General features: G+C 40.0%; 1 protein-coding gene across 1 annotated transcript in view; it reads left to right on the top strand.

Moving 5' to 3' along the window:
• Positions 1-16,646, top strand: part of LOC133440375 (zinc finger protein 660-like) — a 41,970-nt gene extending 25,324 nt beyond the window's left edge. The window contains exon 3 of the mRNA XM_061717622.1: positions 15,051-16,646. Within this exon, the coding sequence (XP_061573606.1) occupies positions 15,051-16,504 (1,454 nt within the window). The 3' untranslated portion in view covers positions 16,505-16,646. The remainder of the gene's footprint in view (positions 1-15,050) is intronic.
• Positions 16,647-19,761: the final 3,115 nt, after the last annotated feature.

The raw sequence follows: 19,761 nt of genomic DNA, 5'->3' as shown, positions 1-19,761 counted from the left end.
AGAAATAACGGAGTAACGCACCGTTTGGATGAAAAAGGGTCATTGAATTATATTTATCATCTTAATTTTTTATTATAACGCACAGGCAGCAGTGAATTAGTGCGTTAGGCAGCAGTGCTGCGTGTGAAAATGCGCTGATAGTGATCGGTGATCGATTTGCCTGGCATCGATTCATTTGGTTTCAGAACCGGACAGCTGCTCCAAAGAGCGTCTGAAAGAGCGAAACTAAAGGACGGTGTTAAGAAGTCATCTGGGAAACACCCGTATCTTAGGGTTCTCTCTTAGTTCAAACCTTCTTTGAACCTCTCTTAAATCCTTAAGAGAGGTTGGATCTGGGAAACCCGGCCATTCTGAGTTTGGGGGTTAGTTTGGGATCTTTATTCCCTCTAGTGGTTAAATGTTGGAAACTGCAGCTTTAAATGAGTCTTGTATATCTATATATTTCACACCAAAATCATGTTAATTGATCCTCATTTCCTTCCCTGTGTTCCCTCTGGTCGTACCATCCGAAGTTTACCTTCCCTCTGACTTAACTTACTTTTTTATTTTAATGCCAAACGGTGACTCATTAGTCCTGCATGTGCACGTCAATAATAAATCCACCGACTGGAAGCGCTGAACTAAACTAAGTTGGATATTTAAATGTTTTAATGTCTCAAAGACTTACCATGTGTATTATTTTGAAGCCCATTGCAATAAAAGTTTCTTAACAACATAAATGTTTTATGAAAAATAATAAAGTACACATGAATTAAAAAAATATTTTCTTTTACATATTGATATTAACAATCAGAAGCTTATCATATAAATTGCGTCAGCTCTCATTGTGTCAGAAAAAATAAAACTCTGTCTAAACCTTCTTGCTTGTGTTGTTTTCTCAGATGTAAATCACTTTGGATAAAAGCGTCTGCTAAATGACAGAAGTCGTAGTAAACCAGTGATGAAAAGAATGTTGTATGCATTTTGTTCTAATTACTTTCGTTGGTAAATGAAATACTTACTGTAACTGCGAGAAGGAACTATGTCATTTGTTCAGACTCCACTGCAGCCCTTCAGAGTTTGACTTCAAATAAAACAATAAGAGAAGATCTAGTGTTGGAAATATTAATGGTGTTGTGGAGGTTATGCAGAACTGGAATTACTGTGCAGTTTTGTTGGGTTCCTGCCCACATGGGTGTTGATGGCAATGAGAAAGCAGACAATATTGCTAAAAGAGCATTGAAATTGAGTAGTGAGGTAATTATGGAAATTCCTTTTGGTAAAGGTGAAGCAAAATCCTGAATTAGAAAGGCAGTGAGGGATTCATGGCAGAAGGTGTGGGACAACGGTGTAAAAGGGAGACATTTTTATAACATACAGAAGTCAATTAACGTGAAGGTTTTCAAAGGAAAGTGTAGGAGAGAGGAAGTCATCATTTCTAGATTAAGATTAGGTCATACTAGTTTAAAATCAACTCTGTATTTAATGTCAAAGTCCGTGTGTGATAAATGTGATGAGTGTGATGTCACAGAGAATGTAGAGCATGTGATTCTTAAATGTGGCAAGTATGAGGTAGAAAGGAACGCTTTAAGAGACAGGATGTACGAGCTGGGACGGGAATGGAGTTTAGTAGGTTATTAGGGAGGAGTGAGGTGATGAGGGATTGTTATAAGGAAATCCTTGTCTTTCTTAAAGATGCAGGGATAGATAATAAGATTTAAATGTGGTTATCTTATTTTATTTAGGTATTTCCTTTTTCCCCCCTTTAAGTTAGACTGTAAGCTGGTGTAATAATGATCCTGATGTTACACACTCCGGTACAGCAGGTGGCGGTAGAACCTAATAACGTTGGTTGTGATCCGCCATTAAACCTAGAGAAGAAGAAGGAGAGGACGGTTCTGTTGTTTCCTTTCTTTTTCCTCTTCAACAATGTCTAAGGTGAATCATCTGAGAGAGTTTATCGGTCAGCGACTAACAGCAGCTGCTGTAGAAATATTGTCAGTGTTTGAAAAAAGCATCTTGGAGTATGAAGAAGAGCTCGACCGTCAGCGCAGACTGTTGGACCTCGCCTGGAAACCTGAAATCAGACTCCACAGAGTCGGTACGTAACCCTGGAAAGTTGAATGAATGAACACATGAGTATGACTCCTACAAGATCCCTTTGTTTCCAGTTAAAAGCCGTGGTGATGAAGCAAACCAACTAAATGGGAAACTCCCCAGCTCAAGCAGCTGCTGATGTGGGATTCGGAAACATCCCGAACTAACTTGTTGTTCTGTTTACTTGGTGCTGCCTTTCATGGTCCATTCACACTCTGGACCAGACTGATATTTCACACTTTATCAATGAATGAATTTTTATTTCGAACATTTAAAAAATAAAAATTAGAAATAAACATTAACATCTTCATATTCACATATGTTGGAAAAAAGGAGTAGGAAGAAGTCTACACTTTTCCTAGTTCCTACCCCTTTATAACTCTATGAATTTACATTATTGCTATTATTATATCTACACAATATCCATATAGATATAGTCTATATAAATACTATGTAAAACATGCCTATTACCACATAATTATCCATATAAGTATATAGCTAAAAATTAATATTACATGAATATCATATCAATATATAGAAAATACAAATATTTTATAAATCTATATAAATATACACTATATAACTACATAAATATCCCTATAAATATATATATGCTACATACCTAATAAATATATAACATATATTACATAATTATAACTATCCCTCTCAACATATAATATATATTACATAAATATCCACATAAATATCTAAACATATCTTAAGCAAGTATAATATACCATTTTTCCCTATTTTATTTGTTTATCACACTCGTTACCCCATTTCCTCTTCCATATACCTGTTTATAAATAATTTTTTTTTATCTCTTTTTAAATAGATTTATGTTAGTACCTTTTCATTTCCAGCTCCAAACTGTTCCACAGTCTCCACAGTTCCATATGCACATGCTGCACGTTGTTGTTCCTACTTTGTTTTTTCTAAAATTAGATGGTAGTAGATTATTCCTTGCTTTGAACATTATTTGCGCTGTTTTGTATTTAACCAGATCCATACATTTCTTTAGACTTAATCGTTTATTTTGTAGAAAAGATGCAGATCACAGTGGCTCCGTGTAAGATGTGAGATGACACTGGCAAAAAACCAGATCGTTGGAGGATGTTCATGTAGGAGTTCATATGCAGGACTTGTAGTTAGATCTTTATTTTTTTTTTTTTTTTTTCAAAAACTTTATTTCACAAAAACCTAAAGTTTACAAATTATATATCTTCAACAGAACATAGAAATCACATTTCATGCCAGGGGGGATAAGAGTTTACAAGAAAACATTAAAATTAGCAAAAATGAGATATTAATAGTTTTGATCACCTTTTGATTAAGAGAAGATTGAATGGAGTCGATGTTTGAGCTCATTGTAATAAGCAACAAACGAGGGTTTTCTATGTGTAAATTTACATTTGTGAATGTGAAATTTTGCCAACAGTATGACGAGGTTAATAATGAATGTTTCATTGGGTTTTGCCTTAATCCTGTCAAAGTCAAAGAGTCCAAACAGCACATCCCTCCAAAACAACTTAAATTCTTCTTCAATATTGTTAACAATAAAATTACATATATCCATCCAGAAGTTTTGGACAATGGGACAGAACCAAAATAAATGAGTAATTGTTTCAATATTTACAGAACAGAAAGCACATTTCACATCAATGTCTATTTTAAACCTTTTAACAATATGATCATTAGAAGGATAAAATCTATGAATTATTTTAAACAATATTTCTCTAACTTTGTTGGTCAACATGTATCGGTTGGGTAAGAGCCAGACCTTTTTCCAGCCAATATGATCCATGTACCTATTCCAGTGTGAGACCACTAGGGCTGTTCGATTTTGCCCAAAAATTAAATCTCGATTTTTTTTCTCTAAAAATCCGATTTTCGATTACGATTATTTTGTGAATTGACAAAAGGCAAAGAAATGATTTCAAATATGCTGTTTTTTTATTGAACATTTGCCCCATTGGGCTTTAAGTGGGCAGCACGGTGGTGGGCAGCACGGTGGCTTAGTGGTTAGCACTGTTGCCTCACAGCAAGAAGGTCCCCGGTTCGACTCCCAGGCCCGGCAGGGGCCTTTCTGTGTGGAGTTTGCATGTTCTCCCCGTGCTTGCGTGGGTTTTCTCCGGGTACTCCGGCTTCCTCCCACAGTCCAAAAACATGCATATTAGGTTAATTGATGATTCTAAAATTGCCCGTAGGTGTGAGCGTGAGTGTGATTGTGAGCATGGTTTGTGTGTTTATGTGTGGCCCTGTGATGGACTGGTGACCTGTCCAGGGTGTAACCCCTGCCTCTCACCTAAAATGAGCTGGGATAGGCTCCAGCAGACCCCCGTGACCCCGCAAGGGATAAAGCGGGTAAGATAATGGATGGATGGATGGGCTTTAAGTGCAAACTTTGCTCTTATTAAACCAAAAATGAATGAATAAAGTGCAAAACTCTGTAAAATAAGTTGAAAAAAAGTTTTAAAAAATATAATAAAATATAAAGTTTTATCTCTGGGAAAAAAAATAAGCAAATCAGCACTTGCAAACATACAGTAAGTTATATTTCCAATTAAATAAAACAAGACATTTTCTAATTAAACTAAACTGGTTCTTTGCATGCTAAATAATAATGCAACCCATGAAGGAGGTAGAGGTGTGTAATGTCAGTCATTCACATTTGCAAGTTTTTTGCAAGAAACACGAGCCGGTCTACCGCATCTGGCTTGAGGGATGCCCGGTGGCATGTTAGTATATCACCATGGTTCCAACGCCCCCTCCTACACTAAAGAGCCTCTCCGATGGGGCACTTGTCGCAGGTATTGAGAGGTATTTCCATCAATCATAAATATGTGTGCAGACAAGGTAAATTTTTTTTTAAAAGATTTTACGATTTTCACGTTTTAACATCGTTCTAATTACATAATCGCGATTACGATTTAAAATCGATTAATCGAACAGCCCTAGAGACCACATAAGGAACTGTGGTGACATCCTGTCTAAACAAGAATCTAATCAACTTATTGTTCTTACCACGGTTACAGGACAAACAGATTTGGCCAATTGGAGTATCAGTCAATGATAACAGGGATAATTGTTGGGTTTCCACTCTTGGTTGAGATCTAAAAAACATGCAAACACCAGAAGGGATTGCTCCAAATACTTTTGCAAAGTCGCCAGGTGACACAGGAATATTGTATTCTGCTAGAAACTCATTATAGGAGTAGAGAAGACCGTCCCTGTTAAACAACTGAGCTACATATACAATGTTGTTATTAAACCAGTATTCAATAAATAGGGATTTATGTTTAAGGGTCAATGACGAATAAGGATTTTCAACAGGTCAATTTTAAAATAATGATAAAAAAAAATATCTATTGCAGTAGTTCAAACATTAAGAATGTTGTGTACACATACATTCATATAAAAATTTTAAATTAAGTGAGTTTTTTGTCAAGATGAATTGGCACTAGCTTTAAAAAAGGTCATGTGGTGCAACCATGATTCATATTAAATTAATTTCCTTAACATCTTGACATCTTTTTATTACAAGTTTTCAGTATAATACAAAAATGGTTGTTTTTTTTAATGGTCGCGCCACATGATATTTCATAAAATGGACCGTCAAACTTTGTTTGAAGATTATGATGGAAATATAAATACAAACGTGTTACAATCTTACACACTACAAGACATTTCGGAAATCATGCCAGATTGGGCAGAAGATTGATTTAAATACATTTAGTGATTTCAAAAATAGTTTTCAAAACAAGAGTCATTGTTGGACGGTCGCTCCACATGACATTTTGATGCTTAAAATGACAACCAAATCCCAAATAACTAGTATTTCTTGTAAAATTCAAGTGAGTCCATATGTGGGACAGGTAGTTCATATCAGTGTTTCCGCTAGAAAAAATTGGCACCAGACAATGTGACCGGCAGGGTTTCAATTTACCGGACAAATGTTTGAAATTCCGGTCACATAGGCTATATGAATTTATTGAGGTTAAAAATAAATCATATGCAGTAGTACGATATCAATGCAAGTCATTTAATAGTATTTTTATTGAAAAACAGGGTATTTAAAATAAAATAAGTCCCAACTTCAAAAAATAAATAAATATTGCAGAAGCTTGCGCGTAACCTACGGCGTAAGGTACGTGGCGACGCGTACTCTACGCCGTAGGCTCTGCGTCGGTGCCACGCGGAACCATAAATCAACGCACACGTGGAGGTCGCCGCCGCAACTCCGCTTCCTCCCGGCTCCCGGTGTCGTGCCAAAAAGTTATTGCCTGCCAGAATCTGATTTCTCCCCTGAAAATGGGTCTTTTTACCTGCCAGAAATTAATTGAAGGCCAAATACAGTTAATGAAAGGTTGTTTCTAACTAAATATGACTTGATCTCATTCTCGAGCTTCATAATCTGAAAATCTGACGTTTCAGCGCTGTCGCTCAACAGGGCTGCTGTGCGCGCTCCCGCGGCCACAAATCAGAAGAAATCAGATTCTGGATGGCAATCACTTTTTGCCACAACACCGGCACCGAGGCTCGGCGTGTCCCTCCGCGGTACTCCCGGGGACTCTAGTCCTGCAGCACCATTGAGTATTTTCACCAGACAGATTTTGACCGGAGAGATTATAAAATACCGGACTTCGGCATATTTTACCGGACAAAGTCCGGCAATTACCGGAAAACGGAAACTCTGGTTCATATATTTCATATTTTTTTATCCATACCTGCGACAAGTGCCCCACCTTTTTTGAATTGAAAAAAAAATCTGTTTTTCAGAAAATATAGGCGTCACGTCATTGACCCGTAAAGAGCATATTGCAGGTTGGAGACCCCTGTGAATCAATGTGTAGGAAAATAAAGTAGGAACTGAATTTTCATTGAAATACGCATAAATATATACTACAGTGACCTCCGGAGTTGTTTTTGTGAGAGTATTTTACTTCCGCATCTGAAAAAGTTGAACCGGAAGTGACGTAACATCAGGGAGCGCGGTGAATTCAACAATAGGAAAAATAATGGATCTTAATGTTAGTTGTGACACTGAAGAGGTTGTGAATGTGTATTCACATCAATATGACGGGCCACAGCCTTATAATTACGAACCCGTTAGGCCCCCCACGTTCCTTTGATTGACAGCTGAAACTCGCTTTTTAAAAGACTGATTTATGGGTCTGCGTTACACCAACGCAGACCCTACGGCGTAGGTTACGCGGCGAGGCACAGAACGCTGCGTGCGCCGCGTACCCTACACCGTAGGCTACGCCGTCGATTTTACGCGGAACCATAAATCCGCCTTTATTCACTACAGCACCCGCCCGTGCGCTCCAGAAAGAAACTGGGAAACTCCTTAAAAATGGGTGAGTACTTGTAAACTGTCTAAGTTTGTACTTTCTAAACAGAAAACTGGCTTATTATCTTCTCTTTTTTCTGATTAAATGCATCCAAAATAGCCAGGTATTTTTAAAACCGAATTTAATATTTTGTATCCACATTACATGGGATTTTACAAAAAAAAAACTTCCACACAGAACCGAAGATCAGCGTTTTTTTAACGCAGTAAACGGCTGTCCAGAGCAGAGACCATTTATTTAATAAGTAGCTTGGAGGACAGATGGTGGATCATCTGTAGTTCTGGGTCGCACGTTAAGCCGGGCATACACTGTGCGATTATCGGCTCGTTTTGAGCCGATTTTCCAGTCGTGCGACTTTTTTTTGATCGGGCCCGATTTTTACCCAATCGTTGCTCGTGCCTCGTGCAGTGTACGTGGGGTAACGACGAGAGATTAACACCTCACGACGAGCTCCCGATCAGGAATCGTGAGGTCGCAAGAAAATCAAGCATGTTTGAAATTCTCGTGAAGGAGTCGCACAGTTGAAGCAGCTGCGACCCGATTTGCCTCATCCTTTCACAGAGAGCATGCGCAATCTCTGATGTCACGTCAAAAACTATTATTTGTAGTTTAAGTGTTGCAAATTCACATTACAAATCATGTTTTAATAGCAAAAGAAAGACCGCATTTCCACGTACGGTGCGGGTCGCCGCGTACCCTGCGCCGTAGGCTCTGCGTTGCTGTAACGCGGTACCATAAATCAGCCTTACGGCGTACCCTACGCAGTAGGCTCTGCGTTGCTGTAACGCGGTACCATAAATCAGCCTTACGGCGTACCCTACGCAGTAGGCTCTGCGTTGGTGTAACGCAGAACCATAAATCAGCCTTCAGTGTGTGCGCTGTCTGCTGGTGGGAAAACCTCTTTTTTCTCTTCTCACTTTGCTGGGACGCCGGTTCCTCCGCTGAGACACAACTTTTGCGGTATGTGTTCTTTGTTGTGTCTAAAAATGATGCGCAGTGCACACACCCAATCAGAAACGGTACATATATTTTGGGATTTTTTTAATATAGGCTATATATAAAAAAATAAAATTATAAAAAAATAAAGGATCCCCATAACCTTTGATTTGGTGGACAGGACGCATGTTTGGGTGCGGACACAGCCCACCCCTGCCCCAAAACCGGCCTCCAGTTCCAGTACACAGAGGTCCGACGGGAGGATTATGATCGTATAGTGTGAGCAGACGGGTCGTACAGTGTGAGAACATAGATCCTGGGCTCTAAACTTTTGAACTCCGCGATCTAGTCGTGCAGTGTGAGATGGGGCAGTCTCATACGATTTAAAATATCGCACAGTGTATTCCCGGCTTTAGACGTCAGACTCAGAGCAGATTTGTTGTTGTTTTGGAGCATAATGTGACGTTCGAAAACGCAGAACTGCTCTCTGTCTCTGTCTACACGCATCTACATAAACGGAGTTTTCAAAAATCTTCATGTTTTTTTTAAACATTCGTTTATTTGCGTTTTCATGTGGATGACAGGTCCAAACGTAGGAAAATATCTTCGGTTTAGCAGATACCCGGCTACGTGTGTACGGGGTCTGCACAGTCATATGAAGCCGTGTTCGAAAAAAAAAAAGCGTTTGTAGGAGCTTGGCTAAAATCAGCCACTTTTTCCTCTGAATACGTGCTTTTGTTTTGTAAAACATATTAAATCCTACATTAACTTTTCACATAGTCATTTTCACATAAGGTCAGGTATAATTTTTGAAAAAATTCTAACGTGCAATATGCTCTTTAAACAATATGTCTTTGTTGTTCCATATGAGGTATTTGTGGGGTGAAAAGTTGTGTTTGAAAATAAGAGACCATGACAGGAAGGCCTGATGGTGAAAGGGAGACATTTTTATCAGGATTTTATCAATATTGTAGTTACAGGTAAAAAAAAAAAAGTTTAATCCACCCAGTTTTGACAGAATATGGAAGGGTATGACATTCCAGATAGAGAAGAATTGTTTCAACCAATTGTATCTTAAATGTGTTATTTAGGGTGCAGAAATTTAGAAAATGTAGTCCACCATTTTCATAGTCATTCATTAGAAAAGATTTTTTTCAGATGATGAGTTCTATTTTTCCACAAGAAGTTGAAAATCAGCCTGTCAATCTGAGTAATACGTTTGTTGTCCACGAACGGAGACAGAGATGCATATGTTAACGTGATATTCCTTCCGCCTTGGTGAGTAGAACTCTACCTCTAAGAAAGAGATCCCGTAATAGCCACTGGTTTATTGCAGACTCATTGCCTGAGCATGATATTACTAAAACCAAACATATCCGCCGTCTCTTTCTTCTAACTTTATGTGCGTGCGCAGCGCATTGTGTCGCATTAAATGTGGTCCGGGCGTAATACCAGCTGGTGAAATTAAACGAAATTGTCAATTAATTGTAATCGTTAATTTTAATCGGGTAATTTCATAACGGCAATTAATCAAAAATCGATTAATTGTTAACATCCCTAGTCTTAATGTGATATACTCCTGGTATGCAGCCTAATCCATTGAATAAATTCTCATATTCACTTGGAATGTCACTCTCTTTTGTAAGCGCATGGAATCTATTTTTCTCACATGACTCTCCTCCTAGAATAGGTGCATTGTTCTTTATGACTTCAAACTCCATGTCATACTTTTTATCTTTGTACTGACATGTCAACATGACTTTACCTTAAGCTGGAATGTGGTGTACTGAATAAGCAACAAGCTTGGAGTGAGATTTGCTCACCTTTTTATCCAGTCTCAGCTTTCTGAGGTCTTTCATAGAAATTACGTTGCAATCAGCCCCAGTGCCTGACTTTCAAAACTTTCTTGTTGCCAATCAGATCTTCACGCCACTTTTCTTTCTTTGCATCCACTGCATTGATTTGTGAGACTTGTTTTTCTGCTTGGATTGTGCCAATAAAGCAGTCCTGATCATCTGCCTCGGCCTTGTTTATATGATGCACTTTATGATTATTTGTGTGCTTGCGTGAGTTGCACATTTTGGCATAGTGATATTTTCCCGTGGCAGGCTTTGCACACTTGTCTGTAGGCAGGGCACTTCCTTGGCTCATGCCTGTAGCTGCATCTTGTGCAGTTTCCTTGAGTTCTCATCTTTACATTCTGTGCTGTGGCACGACTGTCTTTCTGTTTGTCATGTTGTTTTTGGTTAGTGACTTTGACCGAAATTTCCACTTCTTCATGTAGACTTTTTAGCTGACTCCGAGTCAACTCACTGGCTCTACAAATGTCTATTGCTTTATTTAGCGTGAGGTCCGGGTCTCTCGGTAGTCGTCCTCTCACTTGGTCATCTGTGATTCCACACACGATTCTATCTCGTATCAGTGAGTTGGTGAGGTGCTCAAACTCGCAGTCTTTCAATTTGTTTTTTTAAATCAGTCACATATGCATCAACAGTCTCTGATTTTCCTTGCACTCGAATAACAAACAGGTGTCTCAAATACGTCACATTTTTCCTTGGCTCACAATGTTTGCGGAAAAGTTCTTTCAGTGTATCATATTCATCTACGTCTTCATCAAAGTCAAAATTGTTATATACCGTTTAATTGCTTCGTCCCCGGCCACATGTAGGAACGTGGGTCTTTTCACTGAATTAGACTTTTCGTCGATTCCGCTGGTGAAGAGAAACAGTTCAAATCTCTGGATCCAGACTCTCCAACTTTCCACTAGATTTCCTTCTACACTTAATGAGATCGGAGATTTCATCTGCTCCATTTTGCCTTCCTATCTTTGTTTTACTTCAAGTTTTGACTCCACCATGTTATACATGACGCTGAAGAAGCCATTTCTAGAACAACAACTTTATTCTTCAACTGTCTCGTTACCAACGCAGTAACACGAGTACTGCCACAGTGCTGCCTAATGGTCACACAGAGTAATGCACTTGTTTTCAAATATACTACATAGATGAAGGGGAAGACCGAAGGTTCAGGACAAACTTTAAACCTCACACATACAACCAAACAATCAACACTGGGAAGAACTTTTGACTTGTACACTGAGACTGTACTCATCAAAGTCTTAAATGATATTCATCTGAATAATGATGCAGGAAAATCCTCTGTTCTGGTATTACTGGATCTCAGTGCTGCATTCGACACAGTTGATCATAACATTCTTCTCAGCAGATTGGAAAAGTGGGTGGGAATTACCGGCACTGTGCTTCAATGGTTTAAATATTACTTGCAAGATAGGGCCTTTATTAAAGAACTATATGTTGAAACTGATGTGCAGGGACCCTTCACCCGTGGACGTACTCCGGTTAAGGCATAAAGACACCGTTTTTCTGTTTTTGACTTTTCTTTATCTAAAGTTTTCTGCAGCCGGTCAGGAGTTACACACATTTTTCTTCTGAGCGCACACACCCGAGGTTCCGAGGACCCCAAAACCTAGACTTAGCTGCCCTGTAATTGCCTGACTCAAACAGACTGAACTAAACATACCTGAATATAATATTAACCTGTTTAAATCAAACATTAATATAAATTATATTTAGCAAATTAACAGCTTTATATCTAACAAATTAACAGCTTTATGTTTAACAAATTAACAGCTTATATTCTGGTATCAGCTTACTTATAAGGGAATTTATACCAGCCTTTTTTGTGTCAATTGGAAACCATGAGTCTACAGTAAGAGAACCAAGATCACATGTGGGGTTCCTCAAGGGTCCATTCTCCACTTATTCAACATCTATATGCTACCACCTGGGCACCATCTTTGATAACCTCCTGAAATTCTCCGCCAACACAGAGGAGATTCTCAGGAAGTGTCACCAACGGCTGTACCTCCTCAGGAAACTCAACTCCTTTAGAGTCAGCACTCACATCATGATGACTTTCTACTATGCCTTCCTGGAAAGCATCATGACCTTCTCCATGACCTGCTGGTTCCACTCCCTCAGCACCCAGAACAGGAACAGACTGCAGAGCACTGCATCATTATGCAGCAGGCCCTCAGCCAGGCAGCCAAAATCATCAACGACCCCTCCCACATACTTCACCCCGCATTTCAGTGGCTCCCCTCCAGGCGGCGCCTCCGCTGCATCGCCCCCCCCGGACTACTCCATACTCCTGTTGCATTGTTTACATCCACTGTCAACACTTTACACTGACACTTTATATTTAATTTATACCACTAAAGTCACTCTATTTTACATTTTTTGTGACATTCTTATATTTATATATTTTTTGTACATATGAGACATGCCTCATTTATCTGCTTTTATTATATTATTCTATCTGGTACTTTCAACGTCTTGCTGTTCAGTTGTTCTTGCAATTGCCACTCGGGGTTAAATAAAGTTTCTCTGAATCTTAATCTGAATCTGAATTTAACTGTATTCACCAAATCAATGAGTGGATGTGCCAGAATTTTCTCCAGCTAAATGCAGAAAAGACAGAGGTGATCATTTTTGCCTCTAAAAAAAACTCTGTCTAAACAAGACATGGAAAAACTTATTCATGCATTCATTTTCAGTAGGTTGAATTATTGCTATGGCATCTTTACAGGCCTTAACAAGAAATCAATCAGGCAGCTGGAGCTGATCCAGAACGCTGCCGCCAGAGTCCTTACAAACACCAGTAAACTGGACCATATTACACTGGTCATGAAATCACTACACTGACTTCCAGTGAGTCAAAGGATAGAGTTTAAAATCTTACTGCTGGTCTACAAAGCACTGAATGGTCTTGGACCAAAATACATGGTTGACCTGTTAGTTCCTTGTGAAGCTCCCAGACCCCTTAGGTCTTCTGGATCTGGCTTGTTGTGTGTCCCAAGAACCAGAACCAAGCAAGGTGAGGCAGCGTTCAGTTTTTCTGCTCCTCACCGGTGGAACAAACTTCCTGTAGACCAGGGGTCCGTTTCACAAAGCAGGTTTAGTGAAAACTCTGAGTCTGTTAACCCTGAAATGAGGGAAACTCTTGAGTTTTCCGTTTCACAAAGGGAGGTAACTCAAACCAGAGAAAGAGGAGTAACTCTAGCCTGTTTCACAAAGAGAGGTAATTTAAGCTCTCAGTCAGTTACCGTAGTAACAGACGCTCTGAACCTAAACTGGTCGGGACCAGGTTTATATCGTGAAACCTGGAGTTTCTCTCCGTCTCCTCCCTCTTTCAGAGACACACGCACATTTGATTTCCTCATTCATTCAGTCAGCAGGCGAGTTTTGGCGAAGTTCTGCCGTCTGTCATTAAAAACAGAGTCAGTATATATATTAGAAGTCCATTGTCACGAACACGGCATGTCCTTTTTGTGCAGAATTAATGCGCAGAGAATTAATTATTCGTCGGGAGATGATTATCAGACCACGTAATACATGTACATTATACATAGTCTCATTACAGGCAAAGCAATATATGTTAATCCTTTATTTGTTATAATTTTGATGATTGAATTGTTTAATGATTTCATAATGTATTCAAATTTTTTGAGATTTTTTATTTGGGGTTTTCCTAAACTGTGAGCCATAATCACCAAAATTATAACAAACAAAGGCTTGAAATATCTCACTTTGCATGTAGTGGGAAATAATATTTGTTTCACCTTAAGTTGAATTTACTACGAATTAAGTTTTGCAATATATTCACATTTTCTGACCTCCACCTGTATATTGTTACATAAATAAATAAGAGCATAATATGTGTCTGTATTGGTTCAATACGGAACGCAACTTTTAATTCCCAATTAAGGAACAATTCCGTATTTCAAGGGACGGGTGGCAAGCCTACATAAACCTGTCCAAGCCATCAAGGAGTTCCACAGGATTGCAGGTGAATGATGTGGAGATCTGTTAAATTAATTTTATATTATTCTGTGCTGCGGTGTTACTCTTTTTTCGAAAAACATGTTCAATTACGCCGTATGTGCGCATTAAAATCTCTAATTCCATTCAGGTGAAAAAGGACACGGCGTGAAGTATGTGGATCTGTGGATCTTCAGATGCAAACTACCGGTAATATTTCCTCAAAAGGAATTTTGTAAATTGAAATGTTAAATAAAGTTAAAAAAAAAAAAGAAGAAAAAGTATGTGGATCTTTTGTGTCACCGGTTGCCATGGTGAATCCTTGTATCAGGGCTCTATAGATACTGGCTTTTGATAGTTGTGGCGCACGTGCTTAACTCCAGGTGAAACTACTTAGAGTTGAGTAAATTACCTCTAAACCGCTGTTCTGGAACCGAAAACTCAGATTTTCTGATCTCAGAGTAGATCAACTAAGAGTTCAGGATTAGACTCAGAGTTTGTTGAACCTGCTTTGTGAAACGGACCCCTGAGGTCTGCTCCAACTGCTCTTTTAGCTCCTTTAAATCGGGGCTAAAAACTTTACTGTTTACTCAAGCGTACTCCTAAATTAAATACTTATCTAACAGCTTGTGCTTTTTATTATTTTACTTATTTCTTATCATCTTATTCATAATTTTATTCAATATTATTTGTTATTTACTTTCTAATTATGTCTTGCCGCTTTTAATGTTAATGTAAAGCACTTTGAATTACCTTGTGTTGAATTGTGCTATATAAATAAACTTGCATTGCCTTGCCTTGCCTTGTTCTAATCCTATCTTTTTGTCCCTTTTTGTAATTACAGAACTCCCACAAGAAAATGTTTGTAAGGTGGAGGAGGACGGGGATTTCAGTGACCAGCACCTCGATAGCCTGGAGAGGAGCTGTAGCCCGGACCAGGGGGAACCAAGGCATCCACAGACTACAGAACTGGAGGAAGACTCCAGCGGTCAGGAGATTAAGCACGAGGACGTAGAGGTGTCTGTTTCATTGGTCAATGTCGCTGATGTGAAAGTTGAAAATGGTGAACCAGGACCAAACTGTGACCAGCTGCTGTTGCACACTTCTCCTGAAGCTCAAAACAAAGATGAGGAAGGGACTGAAAGTTTACGCTCAGACTCCAGTAAAACTGCACATCCGGAACCATTGAGACGACACGGTGACCACGAAGATGCTGCTGTCCCGTCAGACAGCAACTGTAAATTAAAGCTGACCATGACCCACACGGGGAAGAAGGTATTTTCTTGCAGCACTTGCAGGAAAGAGTTCAGTAAAAGTAGTAGTTTAAAGAATCACATGATGATCCACACTGGTGAAAGGCCGTACCTGTGCAACACCTGCGGAAAATCGTTTACTAAATCATCAGATCTTAAACGCCACATAACCACGCACACGGATGAGAAGCCCTACATCTGCGAAACATGTGGAAAAAGTTACAGAGAACGTTACAAACTGGTGGTTCACTCGAGGATCCACGCGGGCAAGGAGCCCTACATCTGCAAAACATGTGGAAAAAGTTACAGAGAACGTTACAAACTGGTGGTTCACTCGAGGATCCACACCGGTGAAAGGCCGTACCTGTGCAACATCTGCAACAACGCCTTTACTAATTTATCACATCTTAAACGCCACAAAACCATGCACACAGGCGAGAAGCCCTACGTCTGCAAGACATGTGGAAAAAGTTACAAGAAAAATTCCTACCTGGTGAGGCACTCGAGGAACCACACCGGTGAAACGCCGTACCTGTGCAACACCTGTGGAAAAACCTTTACTAATTTATCGGATCTTAACCACCACATGGACACGCACACGGGCGAGAAGCCCTACATCTGCAAAACATCTGGAAAGAGTTGCAGGCTACTTTCCTTCCTGGTGATTCACCCGAAGATCCACACTGGTGAAACGCCATACCTGTGCAACACCTGCAGCAAAACCTTTACTAATTTATCGGATCTTAACCGGCACAAAACCACGCACACTGGTGAGAAGCCCTACGTTTGCAAAACATGTGGGAAAAGTTACAAGAAAAATTCCAACCTGGTGATTCACACGAGGATACACAACGGCGAAAGGCCGTACTTGTGCAACACGTGCGGAAAAACCTTTACTGATTCACGGTTTCTTAACCGCCACATAACCACGCACACGGGCGAGAAGCGATATTTGTGCAAGACGTGCAACAAAGGTTTTAGCCGCAAAATTGATTTGCTGAGTCACATGAAAAGTCACCCGGAGGAGAAGTCTGGTGACTCGTGACAAATGAAGCACATGTTGTCGTCCTCTGGGGGCAGCTGTCCACTCCTGTCTGACCCACAGAAGAAGAACCCGCAGAAGTCCAACCATCACCTCCTGTGGCTGATGAGCCTAATCCCCTCCCCACAAGGGTTGCAGGTTCAACCCGGATTCATGCTTCTCCGTTAACTTGACGTAGAGGGAACAATGTGGTTGTGTACTTTTTTTTAAAGTTCTGCATTGAGTTTGTTTGAATCTCTGTTCCTTCTTAAAATCGTATTACTTGTTGCTGTTGGTAACTTGCTGTCTCCACAGTGCAAATAAAGAGCGGTTAGTATTTGCTGAAGTTTCTTTAAACGTGACAGTTTATTTTGTTCATCTACAAAGCCTCTCTCACACGTCCTTTTTCCCGTCTGTTTCTTCTTCACTCACATTCTATTTGTAAAGTTAATCTGCAGCTCCATGTTGTTAAACTCTCTCCATCTACTCCGATCTGAGGTTATATATTGTGATGTTATACAAGTGAAAATTTACTTGAAACAGGTGAAAATTGTCAAATAAGTTATTTTTCTGATAATGACTCTTGTTTTAAGTGTAATGAGATTTTCTGACTAAAAATGAGACATTTTAACTAGTAAGATTTTGAGTTTTTGCAGTGTGGTGCAGCAACAAGAGGAAAGTTGTCAGTCACGCAGATTATTGGTACAGCATGATCAGTACAACCAGCATTTAGCTCAGAAAGCAATGTAGGAGCTCTCCAAGGTTCTGATGGAGCTCTCCAGGGTTCTGATGGAGCTCTCCAGGGTTCTGATGGAGCTCTCCAGGGTTCTGATGGAGCTCTCCATGGGTCTGAAGGATCTCCAGGGTTCTGATGGAGCTCTCCAGGGTTCTGATGGAGCTCTCCAGGGTTCTGATGGAGCTCTCCATGGGTCTGAAGGATCTCCAGGGTTCTGATGGAGCTCTCCAGGGTTCTGATGGAGCTCTCCATGGTTCTGATGGAGCTCTCCAGGGTTCTGATGGAGCTCTCCAGGGTTCTGATGGAGCTCTCCAGGGTTCTGATGGAGCTATCCAGGGTTCTGATGGAGCTATCCAGGGTTCTGATGGAGCTCTCCAGGGTTCTGATGGAGCTCTCCAGGGTTCTGATGGAGCTCTCCATGGTTCTGATGGAACTCTCCAGGGTTCTGACAGTCTCATGAAGGGGGTGGGAGACATTGTCCATGATGGAGGACAGCTTAGCCACCATCCTCCTCTCCCCCACCACCTCCACCGGGTCCAGACTGCAGCCCAGGACAGAGCCGGCTTTCCTCACCACCTTGTCCAGTCTCTTCCTCTCTGCTGCAGCGATGCTGCTGCTCCAGCAGACACACCATAAAAGATGGCCAACGCCCCCACAGAGTCATAGAAGGTTCTCAGGAGGCCGTCCCTCACTCAAGGACCTCAGTCTGCGCAGCAGGTGGAGTCGGCTTTGGCCCTTCTTGTAGAGAGCCTGAATGTTAACAGGTCGTTTAGTAAGGATAAAAGTGTCTGCTAAATGACAGAAGTAGTAGTAAACCAGTGATGAAAAAAATGTTGTATGCATTTTGTTCTAATTATTTTCGTTGGTAAATTAAATCCTTACTGTAACTGCGAGAAGGAACTATCCGAAGAACCGTGAGTTCTACCGGAACTCCAGATTGTAACACCCGGTGGAAGGTCGGAGGTTTTGAGTGAACGGAACACGTGAGCAGTGATTCCCATCCTGCTAAAGCCATCCTGGAGGACTGTTGGGAACATAATAAATCAAATATTATGAGCAGAGGTGTCAAGTAACAAAGTACAAATACTTCGTTACCTTACTTAAGTAGAAATTTTGGTCATCTATACTTCACTGGAGTAATTATTTTTCAGAGGACTTTTTACTTTTACTCCTTACATCTTCACGCAATTATCTGTACTTTTTACTCCTTACATTTTAAAAACAGCCTCGTTACTCTATTTCATTTCGGCCTTTAATAAAAACTATCCAGTTAAATTGCTCCATCCGGATAGAGTGAATTTGGTTGTGGTTGTTTCAGATGTTCTTGTCCAGTTTTGTTCTTACATCCGTTCCCTCAGATTCCTGCAACTAAACTTGGATGTACATTCCAATAAAGGTTAGGATAAATGATAACATGCCTCTGAAGTTTGACTTTTTGCATCATTACAATACTTATAGGCAACTAGTCATCATATCTGCTGCTCTCTGAAACACATGTTAATGCTCAATAGTACACATATATGGTTCTTTAATATATTTGCATTATACTAAGATGCTTCATTTTCAATGGCTTTTGTCCTTAATGGCTTTTTTCCCACATACATTACTTTTACTTTTATACTTTAAGTAGTTTTGAAACCGGCACTTTTATACTTTTTAAACTCTAGTATCTATACTTCTACCTGAGTAATGAATGTGAATACTTTTGACACCTCTGATTATGAGTTGTGGGTGGGTAGGAAACATAAAAGCAGTACAAGCAGGTTTAGGTCATAAACACTTCAGTCCGACAGTCCCATATTCATGTACTCCTCCCTGGGTATTCATAGAACCGTCAGTAAACTTTGACATACAGCAACAATTGAAGAAAAGGAACAGGCAGATTTCCGAGGGAAGGGTAGCTGAAAGTTATCTGGAACAACACTTTTCAGACTAAATATTAATTTTCACTAATGGGTCAAAGGACCCTGATACTGGAAGAACAGGAGCTGCAGTTTTCATTCCACACTACAAAACACATATCAAGAAAAGAACCACAGACCATTTATCAGTATATACAGTTGAACTTGCAGCTATCATTTTAGGCTTGGAATGGATAGAAGAAAACAACCATAACAATACAGCAAGCATCAGACAGTTGGGCAGCTCTTACAAGTATTAAAACCATGAAGTCATGTAGGCAAGATCTCATATATAAAATACATAATCTACTTCACAGAATGCACAAGAGGGGATGACAGTTTGCTTCATTTGGGTTCGTGCCCATGTAGGGATAGAAGGGAATGAAGGAGTGGATATTCTGGCCAAACAAATACTCAAATCACACACTGTAGATACAGAAATTCCATTATGTAGGGCAGAGGGTAAATCAATAATCAAGAAACATGTGGGGAAAGTGTGGCAAGAATACTGGGACATCCAAGACACGGGAAGAAACCTTTACAATATACAGAAAACAGTTGGGTTGGGAAGAAGGAGGGGCAGGAACCGGAGGGAAGAGGCAATCATTACACGACTCAGGATAGGGCACACAGGACTGAACAAC

Source organism: Cololabis saira, chromosome 3 (genome assembly GCF_033807715.1).
Source record: "Cololabis saira isolate AMF1-May2022 chromosome 3, fColSai1.1, whole genome shotgun sequence".
Lineage (NCBI taxonomy): Eukaryota > Metazoa > Chordata > Actinopteri > Beloniformes > Belonidae > Cololabis > Cololabis saira.
Note: the sequence above shows the minus strand (reverse complement) of the source record. Positions and strands in the feature narration are given on the sequence as shown.